Raw genomic sequence first — 12,089 nt, 5'->3', positions numbered from 1 at the left:
TTTTTATTGTCGTATAACCCTCCAAAATTTTGTTGTTTTTCGATGTTTGTGATACTGTAGCTACCTTGGTTTGCAACACTCATGACGAGTTTATTATGTACGTTTCTTCTGTTTATTTATTTATTTCATAAACACAATATGACAGGCTTGCTGCTCAGTTATAACAAACACATACTCTCAAACACATACCATCCTTTAAGTTTACACAAGTTCTTCTTTAACAATCGATTTGAACGTGTTTTGAGACATACTGTATATAGTTATACGTGAAATTTATCATTTCGTTACATGAAGAACACATTTTTCACAAAGGAGACTTGTGTAATAAATTAGTTCTTGTTTCCTTACAGTGTTTGCTATTCTAGTTTTACCTGATGGGACACGCAAAAACAATTCTGAAAGTAATTTTGGACAGTCAATTTTACTGCTTAATAATTTATGTAAAACCACGAGATCAAATACCCATCTTTTTTTTTCTAATATTTGAAAATGAAAGTTGATTAATAAGTTGGCATAAGGGACATTTTTTGTAGAACCCAAGTTTCTTATGTGCAAGCTTCTTTAAGAATATAAACTAGATCTTGTCTACTGTTTCAGAGTATTTAGTGACATTTGGTTTCCTTTTACATGTAGATTTGTAAATAACATAATGTTATTTGAAAATATTCAGCGCTACATTGGGTTAATTATATGGTATCACAGAGTATATTCAACAATATCAATTTGCCGATATTTGCACGGTTAGAATTTCAGTGCTTTTTTTGTCAGTTAGTATAGAAGTTACAAGAGTCTATTAAGATTAGTGGTCCACACTATATATATAAGGTGATAGTATAATATTGTAATATTACCTCAATAATTTCAATAGATTTCCTCATATTGTATGGTGTCATCCAACGAGATAACTGCCATCTACAAACAGATGCATCAATGATCACTACTATCCCAGATAACTGCGTGTCCGATTCTTCGACAAGGGCTTCTATATTGTAGTTAAGTGAACGTGCGGCTTGGTCCAGGGTAAACTCATTAGGATCAGCTACACCTATATTATTATAGCAGAGGTTTTAAAAGTAATCTGGTTCGATATTGAAATAAGGAAATAAACAATATTTTCATGCAAATGAAATAGAAATATATTCAGTTTTTAGTTAAACTAATCAAATAAAAGTGCTTACGATAAGAATACTTATTTGTATTTTTTCTTAATACGTTTAATTCTGTCTAAATTCTAGAATTACCTAGTATTTTAGTTACTGTTTAACAAAGCTAAATTACTTGTATAATTCTCTCAATAAAGGAGACTGGTAATTTTCCGAAAGACTAATTTTTTTCCTTACTTTATAGATGAAGGTTGCCTTTACAGTTAGCAAGAAATGTTACAATAGAAACGCTACGTGTTCGTTTGTTAACAATCATACACTAGTAAAAACAACATTTTTAAGCAATCAAACAATAAACGATTTATTCTATATAGAGAGAATGTAATTCTCCATTCGGTAACGATTGTGTCACTATTAATCATCTTGTTCTGTCGTTGCTGACGAAAGAATGAGTACGTTGTTGTGAAGGAGTGTGGTTAGGTACTGTTGTGTGATCTTAAAATAATGCTGCGACTGTGATTTTTAAGAACAATTTGGGTTTGCAGCGGGAAGCCGGAATTTTCGTGCACAGGATTTTGACAAAGGAACTGAAGCAGCAAGATGGAAACTGTTATTCCTGAACTCTGCGAATTGAACACGAATCCTCAATTCCTGAAGACCATCACCACAAAGGATAAATTCTGGGTGTATAGGTATTGTCGAATACAATAAAATAGTCTTATTGTAAAGAGCTTTGTTGGAATTACAAGCAATTTGAACCATAATACATAAAATCATGAAAGTTTACATCCGTCATAGAACGAATAATGAACTCTCATTCACTTCAACCAATTTGGCGAATTCCAGCCGAATAGGCGAAGAATGAGATATTGTTCAATATTCTGGTCACAATGGAAAATTACGGAATGAATGTCGATGGATTCATTATTGCATTTAGGATTGGAGAAGGTATCTAACTCTAATGAACTTCATGTTGCACAAACCATTTCAAAATCACCTTCTGATATAATGTAAGGGGCCACTTCACCTAATGCCATATTTTATAAATGAAGTACAGTTTAATACTACTTTTCAGTATAACTGCCATGGTTCAGATTCTGTGGAAAGTGCTGATAGTTTTGTTGTAACTACTGACCCTAAGAGATATTTAATCTAAACATAGGTCTTATTAGTTTTCTAATATCATTTAAACATATATTGTACTTGCATTTCTATTTAGTATCTGAAATGCGTGTATATTTAATACAAAGTTGTGTTCAGGATTATATTTTACCTAGTCTCTATGCAAACTGAAACTGCGTTGATATAAACCGTGGATATATAGAAAATATGATCATTTTTTTACGTAAAATTTCCTCTACAATATTTTGGTGTCAGCGTAAGTGGTTCTTATCTTAGTTAAATTATGAGTACATGCCTTATCTAGCACTAGTACTTAGAAACTAAGTTAAATTTAAAACAATCAAACGAATAAGAACAAATCTCTGCAGAAATTCGGGAAGAATTTGAAACTAATGCAGTCTCTTAATATATTTCATTATTTACATTATTAGTATTACAAGAATATATTTTATATTACCCCTATGGCTAACTTAAAACCAAAACAAGATGAGTAATTCTTAATTGTCATATGCATCTATTAATGCTAAAAGAATGAATTAACGCAAATTAAATTAATATTTTGTAGTTCATATCAGGGTAAATCATTGAAATTGTAAAATTTTCATATCACGAATGAATATATCGTTCTTGTTTCGAAATGTTTGAAAAAGCTCACGTTTACTCGTGACTGCTTCCAAAACTAATAATTTTCTAGAATCTAACGAAACATACCAAGAGCAAAAGTTATTACAACTTATCATAAACTTAACTTCTTTCAAATTGAAATTTTGCACTCACATAAGAATTATCCGAAGGTACGTCAAGGAATAAAGAATTGGACCAAAAATTCTAAATTATCTACTTGTATTAGGAATGCATAGATTTTCATGGTCTTAACCATCATTATTGGTTATCTTATTTTTTATACTTAGCTTTCCATATGCTGTAGAAACTACCAGCGGGTCAAAACAGGGTCTTTCATGTCTTGATTATATGTGTTAGATAATGTAAAAATGGTTTGATTATGTGTAAAAATGCAAAACGGATTGTCCTTTCATGTAAGATTTTAGTTTAGTGAGTTTAGATTTTGCTGGTGGGGAGCAAGATTTCTTACCGACATAATAATTTTACGTCTTTTATTAGTATACAAGTACAAAATTGATTGAAACGTGTATATTTTTAACTCGGAAAAGACAATTGCTCAATCCTGTACTCCCCAAGTGACTCCTCTGATAGTAGTATGTATCCTATGTGTTTTTTGTTATCACATTTTGTGAAGAACATAAAACTTATCAGCTGTTTAAGTAAATATATTTCGAGCACGATATGAAGAAGTCAGTGAGCAAATAATGATGACTAAACCAGACTCGAAAAAGCGACATAAACCAAAAGACAAAAAAAGAAAAAAAAATGTAAATGGTACCTAGTCGGCCAACCATTACCCTCCTTCCTGAGTGATCTCTTTCCTTTAGAGCCACAAAAGGCTTATACGAACACATTAATTCAAGCTCCCCTTCAATTGGTTCTTGCATGTACCAGTTAGGACAAGCTAGGCGGGCCTTGTAATACTTTAAAACCTAGAAGGTAAGAGTGAAAAGTAACGTTTTATCAGAAAATTGTAAGTAAACTACACCTGAGCACAATGTAGTAGTAGTTCATTTAATGAGTATCTAAGTAAAAAAAAAAAAAAAAAAAAAACTATTTTATCACATAAAACGTCGTCCAAGTATTGCAATTTGTGTTATATAGATTTATCTTCTCTCGAACTTATACACATTTTTAACACAAAATCCAAGATTTTCGAAAAATGTATTTCGTATTTAAACGACCTACCTTTGTATTCTGAACACAGTTTTTGTGTTTGCTTTCCGTTGTAAGTTCACTGTCTTTGGTTGATCTTCAGTATAGTAATAATAACTGTTCTTTTTCATTTAATACTGATTAATGCAAAGATATTAGAATTTAACATTTGCCCACATTTACGAAGAACAATATTTAATGTTCACAAAAGTTTATTAAACCAAATTTGCATTTGGCTTCAAATGTTTCAAGGTACTATTTAACGTTGGCTGCAGATTATGAGGAATAGAGTATTCCTTACTACATGAAGGATTTTGAAAGCAATTACTACGTCATTTTATAGAAGTTTACGAATATTAAATAACTTTAATTCTAAATTTTCGTATAGATCCATTTTTAACTTATTTTAGAATATTCAAGAGAAGAAAGGATAGAGAGAGTGATAGATAGAATTAATTAAATCCACTAAAATATGACACAAAACTAACAAAAGGGGTAGAAAAAATGAAAGGGCAACCCAAATGAAATCGACCAATTTACAGGTCAAAGGTTGTTGACAAAATTTATTTATTTTTTAATTTTTTACCTACGATTGTACCACATTCAGGGAGTTGGAAATGGGTATTCACTTATTTTTTACCTGCGCAGGTTTGTTTGTAGCGGCCGTTTTGTATAGATGCGTGTGCGTATTTTGCACTTTTCAGAGGATTTCGTTAAACGTTGTAACTTTTTAGGTTTTAAAAATTGTGAGGCGAAAGCAAAAGTATATGAAAGATAATGCAATGGACAACATTGTATATTCTGTGCACGTTGATATATACTTTAAAACGTCGACAAAAAGCTTTGAACATTGAGGTTGGAAACCTAAAAATAGTCGTTTCGGAATGTGTAGTTTGAAATGAAATAAATAAGACTAGCCTTCATTTTTTTGTCTACATAGAGACAAAACGTCCGAAACAAGTTTCAGATCTGAGAACCATATACTTGATTCTTTGGAAATGTTTAGACATTGTAAAGTTTCGAAAATCGAGTGTTTTCACCATCAAATATCTCAGGAAAGACACAAGTGAAAACTCTCAAATTATATATATAAAGAAGAAACAAAGAAAACGATAATTGTGCAGTAACGTGGGGAAAATTGCATCACTGAGACGAGTAATTTATGAGATATTTGGTTCTCAGATCTGAAACTTGTATGGGATGTTGCCTATTATCCAGGGGTGGATAACTTAACGTAACTGTAACGTAACGAAAATAGCTCTCTGTAACAAAATTATTGGTTATTTCATTTCGGTGGGTACAAGACATAACACACATTTTCGTTATGAGGCAGTAACGTTATTCAAGCATGTAACGTTTTTGTACCGTAACTAATTGAAGGAACAAATCTGTTTCTGGTATGCTTTATCACTCTTCTGACCAGAAAATCCAGCTTTTGTACCACCAGAATGAGATTCTTTCCTATGCGGGTATCTAATGGAACGAAAATGTGCGGAACAGAAGCTATTTCGTTACAAAGACTATTTGCCACATGAGTAACACAGTTGATCAGACAGGTTTGGTAAAGGTATTGTGTTCATCAGTTACAGATCTTATCAGACCTTTGGAGAGTTCCTTGGGCATGGTTTCAATTGTATTGTTCTTCAGAGGGTCACATTGAACTTCATTCTTCAGGTGGTGAAGCAGAAAGAAATTTCACTTTCATATGTTGTTATTGCAAATCTAAAGCAGTAGTTAGAAAAAAGAACTTGATCGATTTTTGTGAATATCACAGGAAAAAGTCAGTCACAAGGCAGGTGGAACTGTGGAAGGGGCAGCAGGGTCAGGGGGAAGCATAGAGTGAGCCAAAATTAGCAAAGGGGAGGGAAAAATAGACAATGTCTTTCATTCTTCATCTTGCTTTGTTTTCATAGCGCTCTTCGCTGTCCACAACAAGAGTAGGATTATTTGATATGAGACCTGTTCCATGAATGGGGGCGCAAGCCTGTGAAAATCATATTATTATTATTATTACTAAAACAAAACTTTACAGTTCTATACAGCCCACAAAATAGCTAGAAAATTGCGTGATGCATGGCCACGGGGTATTTCAGCGAAGTTTGCTGATTCTTAATCCAGGCAAATCCCCAATTGGTTCACTATATTGAGTAAAGATATATATATATATATTATTTCTAACGAGCGTAGGCTAGTGGTTAGCGTTCTTCCTTCGCAAAAGGGAGATCCTAGGTCAAAGCTTGTGGCTTGCTATCCTGACTAGTTACACCAGTTTTTTCGGGGGGCGCGGTGGCTCAGTGGTAGAGCGTTCGCCTCTGGTGCTTGGGGTCCCGGGTTCGATCCCAGCCCCCGCCAAGTGAACCTTGTGGTGGACAAACACCGTGCTCGTGGGTTTTCTCGGGGTTCTCCCGTTTCCTCCCACTTTCTTCATTCCACCATTTCACTCATCTCTCATCATCACCGTCTCCTTTAGCCTAACCGGCATATACGTGGGACGTAAAACTCAAAGATTTCATTTCATTTTTCGCGGTTCCACAAGGTGAATGGCGGGATGTTATCTTTAAGCATAAATCCTGCCTGATTTTCTTCCTTCCTTTTTCCACTATTGATGTTAAAATATTCTGTTGTAAATCTGCCTTAGAGGCTGTATTTGAAATATTGTTACATAAATAAATGAATGTTTAGAGCACACCAGGCACGCGTCCATTTTTTTTGATGGATCCAAAGATTTTTGGGGGTCTTATACGTATATTGTAGTATTTAACCTGTGTTATTCAACATCTGAAAAGACTAAGTAATTGTCAATTAGTGCCTCCTATTTCTCAGAAAAAATGATAGTGCTAGAGATATAAAATACAATTTTTAGGTCATATCATTCATTTCGATATGAAACAAATATACTTGTGTTAAGAAAGTTCACAAACATTCGTCGACCTACGAAGTTTAGTGAAGGCGGGGAATCTGAATTCAGTAGACCCCACGTAGCTCCTGGTTTCAATTCTCAGTAGAAGCTAAAGTGTTACCCAGCATCTGGAGACAATGGGAAAACTTCCTAAGTTAAGACTACGGTAGACTAGCGGAATCTGGTTACGTGCTATGTGTCTTCCTTTCACTTGCAGCAATAATGCTATTGTTTAGGGTTAAAATTCATAAAGTATACTGCGGAGGGAAGGGGGAGTAAATTCAATCCCATGTTGCAAGTTTACACATGTATCCTCGTCGCCAAAAGTGCCTTTACATCGCTGTGACGGGTATGTGATCGCGCACTACTGCAAGGAAGGGATGGTTGCATAAGAAATTGTGATTAATTTTGAAGAGTTTTTATTTTGACTAGGGAATTAACATAGGAGAAGGGAGAAAAGACACAGATTTGAAGCATCAGTGCACTGTTACTGAAGCATCAGTGCACGAAAGATTCGTATTCTCAGTTTTTCTATTTATTGTTTTATATGTTAAGTTAAACACCACAATTGTATCACTGATATCGCAGATCGTATTATTTTTAAAATCGTGTTTGTAACCTATTGTCAAAACATTCATTTCCAGACATGATGTAGAGAGAAGAGATACGACACCTGTAATATATGTATATGTGATTCACTAAGTAACTGTAGAAATTAGTTAAAGGACACATAAGAGAGCGAAAAGCAGGTCTAGAAGTCTGAAGTTTTTAGAAACGTCCTAGATAGGTGAAAATATAGTTAAAAATTGCGAAAGGTATCATGTAATTTACCTTTCTTTTCTAGTATACTTTTTCTTTCACATCCAAACATCTCTATTCAGAATTACGAGATAAAGGTGAGGAGAGAAACATTTCCATTTCAAGAATTATATCAGGAAAAAATCTATTGACTTAGACTAGTTTCGAACTCGCAACCCTTGATTACATAGCTCAGCGCTCTACCGATTTTTTTTTTTAAAAAAAACTTCCTGACTTATTTTCTACTTCAACCACTTTTCAGGACTACTAGACATGACAGGGACACGGACACAGAAACATCGAGGACAGTTAAAATTCCACCCTTGCTCTTCAGAGGGACTCGAACCCCCAATGGGCTTCACCTCACCACCATCAGCCTAACGCCTCAGACCGCTCGGCTACACCCACCGGCAACCGATTGAGCTAACAACTTCTGCAGGAAAAGCCTGATTGCTGCAACTACCGGTTGCTGAATGGTGTGTATTAACCAAGTTGGCCGAGATAATAGCTTCATATAGCTATTGCAATAATAATAATAATAATAATAATAATAATAATAATAATAATAATAATAATAATAATAATAATAATAATAATAATAATAATAATAATAATAATATAAAGCAGAAGAACAGAATTTAAAAAGTCGCATATGTTAAAAGTTTGACGTGCAGAGTAAGTCCTAATATGAGATTTTATTAATTATATATAATAAATGTAAGCGTGGTTTATTCATGCGTGCTACTCAAACTGCGCAACTCACTACCGTAGTCCCATAAGGGTTGTACGCGCATGGTACACTAGCCTTGCGTCCTCCAACCGTGAAGAATGTTTCGGTTTGAACCTATGCGTGTCCTAAGAGGAAGGCGGAGAAGGAAGTATTAGTTTTTTTGTTTTTCTAAAGATGTGTTCCTAGTTTCATCAGAGGACTGAGAACATTTATTTAAATAAAACTTTGGCAACTACTTTTCTCTGAAATTCCATTAGAAGGGAACATTATATGAATTGCAAATCTAAAATCCACAGCTGAGAACAAAATATTATGTTCAATATTTCATTATTATCCTTTGATTTGTAATGAAAAACTAATTATAAGCATTGACGATTTCAGAAGATTCTCCCCCGGTAATGGTCAATATATGAATGAGAGAAAACTGATAAAACATTATTAGTCCACTTTGAGCATGGTCCAAGATAACTTATGGTCATGAAGGGGGAAATTTATGTCGACAGAGTCTCAAATTCTCCCACAGGTCATGCCCTGAAATCATCACTGTTTGAAAGGTTTCCTTAACAAATAGAATATTATTTATTTCTCGTTCTATGTTTTGAAATGGAAAAATCATAATTTTAAAGTGAATTATAATACGATAAACATAAAGATTTATAGAACTAATGAAGTAAATATTCTTGTGTAAGTTATCGATTTCTAATCAGATTAAAACTCGAATATTCGTTTGCATCGCACTTTAAAGTAAATCCTCTCTCTATATAATTCTTACTGGAAAGTATGTATAACTCCAATTACTTAATCAATATTTTAAATAATATATTTTTATTGTAATACTTTTACTATTCAATGTTGTATACACTACATTTCCCAAAGCAAGACCTCGCAAATGTATAGTGGACTAGTGAATATTATCAAATAAATTATCATTTTGTTTACGTAAATACTGCATCGCCTCATTTGAAACTTCGTACTTTAAATAATAATAATAATAATAATAATAATAATAATAATAATAATAATAATAATAATAATAATAATAAAATCATAGTCATACCTTTATCAGAATTTAAGGCTTAGTCAATAAATGAATTCAACGTGGTCTCTATTCGAAGTTCTATTTAATCAAATCCGATACGAATACAAAGAGAAACTTCGAGAACAAGTAAAAGAAAAATGTTACTTTGGTGGGATTGGAAGTAACTTTTACAGTGCCCGAGAAATATCCTGGCAGTGACGTAGACTTCGCTCTTGTTCAAATGCTATCCCACTGGTTAAAGCAGACGCTTCGTTCAATTTAACGTCCAATCCCAGGAAAGAGAAAATGCGCGAACAGAAATACCAGGTTAAAAGCACGCTCCGTTCTCTACAACAGGAAAGCGAAAGGAAATGAACCGAAATGGGAGATTCGTTTTCGATAAATATACTTCTCATCTTTGTATAACGATAACTGGAGTTCGAGGAGACATAAATGCTACATTTTTTGCTATTATATATATATAATTTTCATGAAGAACATGGTTATTTTATATTTGAATTTTGTATTATAAGTATGTGGAAAATAATTTTAAATGATAGTCATTTATGTTTATTCTGTTCTAACAACACTCAGATTTCAACATGCTACAAACTTTCGTTCTATTGAAGATAGACACAAACATGCTGTGGACGAAATGGGAAGGGGAGTCCAAAGTTTATTTTAAAGAAACTCCCATGTCTTTACCTATCACGGTTCTTGAGTTAGAGGATGATATATGAATTTGTTTCCTGGTCGCGGAAACAGAGGGGGGTTAGTGAATGTAGCTTCGAAAAGTATAACATTTACCAATAGGACATAAGAACAGCATTCCAGGAAAAACACATTCAAACAAATTAAAAAACAAAAGCGAAATGAAATGAACTGAAAAGCGCGTGTTTTCTTTGTGTAGGGCTGTACAGTCTATGCTGACTGGTGAAAGTTGTCAATCCTTTGTTTTATTCTCGTTCTCGAAATTTAGTGTATAAGAAAGGCTGATAGTACCTTAAAGAAAGGCAAGCCGTTGCATTGTGATGCAGGAGACATTGTTTTTAATGTTTACAACTTTTCTTACAGCAAACAATAATAAATCTGACAGTGTTCATGAAACCTCTCGAGCAACATGTGTCAGTGAGAGATCCGTGTGGCGAATTGTGAAAGAGAAGGAGTAAAGTCTGGACAACCCGTCGTAACACCCTGTAAAGCAAGGCCAAATATACAGAAAAGACAAATAAATTTAGATTCTTTCGATGAAGTAGTAGCTCGTAGAACAATTCACAATCTCTATGCTGAAGACATTGTCGCCACCTTAAATAAATTATTGTACGAACTTAAGAAAAGCATTGACTTCAAAGGTTCCGAGTGGGCATTACAACAAATACTGCGCATGTTGGGATTTAGGTTAAAAAAAAATCTATTGGAAATAGAAAACTGCTTTTTAAAAGGAAAGATATTGTCGTTTGACGACATAAATATAGGATCTAATCTTATTTTTTCTTTCTTTGTCGTAACAATGCACATATATATGCTTGCATTATTCAAATACACTGTTATCTAAATTCTCTCTAGTTCGCTACCAGCATTATTTTAAACTGTAGTTACGACATGGCGTGCGAAGCGTTCAGTGCACCATCTAAGCACTATTTGTGAATAGCGTAAGTTGGTAGCCATGCAACTGAGAGCGTTGACGTCACTGCCAAGATAGTTCTCGCCGACTGTAGGAGTTCTTTACAATTTACAAACAAATGCCTTAGACAGTTTTTCTTTTAAGTTAACTTATTCACCGAGTATCTGAGTAACTTGTCTCTATTTTCTACTCGGTTATATATGTTTTACAATCATTTCCGTTAATCTTGAACGACAGGAACACGAATACAAAAACATCTAAGAGAATTAAAATTCCAAACTCCCCCACCGGGAATCGAACCCGGGACCCCATACACCTAAGGCACACGTGCTAGCCACTTTTTTTTTCATTTTCTTTATTACAGTAGAGTTACATATAAATCATAAAGTACAGTCAGATTACATGAGTATCAGAGAACAGTTCCTTGTTTTCTATTAGGAGAGTGACAGAGATCAGAATACACGATTACATAGTGGTAGAACGTCCAAGGTCAGGGCGTTAGTTATAAGCTTGAACAAGAGCTACATCGAGGAAATGTGCAAATAGGGTTTTTCGTCTGGTTGGTGGAAAATGTCTATATCTGGTGTACAAGTAATCCTGGTATTCGGTGATACGGCGTAACTGAGGAGTAAAGATATAATGAACAGTACTCGATATTAACCACAGCACTGAGTTGTGTTTAGCGCTGGGAAAGAGACGGAAATCAGGAAATAAGACGAGATCACTGGTAACAGAAGCTGGCACTGTACGGCAAATAGTACTGATCATTCGTTGAAACTTCGCCCAAATATGAGCTGCATTACAACAAATTGTTAATCGATGGTCCAAGTCATCGACACGACCACATTTGATACAAAGGGCACTGTCACTGAAATGTAAGCGATGTCGTTTAGCACGAGTGTCCACAAGGTCGTTCACCACAGCGTACCAACTCGAGATTGTCGGTCCAGAAAGGTGAGATGCAAAGATATTACTCCATACTCTCGTCCATTGTCGTGCGGGGTGCTTTTCGTAGA

The 12,089-nt window shown here is 34.2% G+C and overlaps 1 protein-coding gene across 1 annotated transcript in view; it reads right to left on the bottom strand.

The window, feature by feature from the left end:
• LOC145693274 (clavesin-2-like) overlaps positions 1–12,089 on the bottom strand; it is a 110,696-nt gene that overhangs the window by 59,134 nt on the left and 39,473 nt on the right. The window contains exons 4-5 of the mRNA XM_081769118.1: positions 3,628–3,781; positions 852–1,045 (exon numbers count right to left, since the gene is read on the bottom strand). Coding sequence (XP_081625244.1) covers positions 852–1,045; positions 3,628–3,781 — 348 coding nt within the window. The remainder of the gene's footprint in view (positions 1–851; positions 1,046–3,627; positions 3,782–12,089) is intronic.

Source organism: Thermobia domestica, chromosome 8, assembly GCF_964235325.1.
Source record: "Thermobia domestica chromosome 8, izTheDome1.hap1.1, whole genome shotgun sequence".
NCBI lineage: Eukaryota > Metazoa > Arthropoda > Insecta > Zygentoma > Lepismatidae > Thermobia > Thermobia domestica.
The sequence above is the reverse complement of the archived record's forward strand: the minus strand, read 5'-3'. Positions and strand labels throughout refer to the sequence as shown.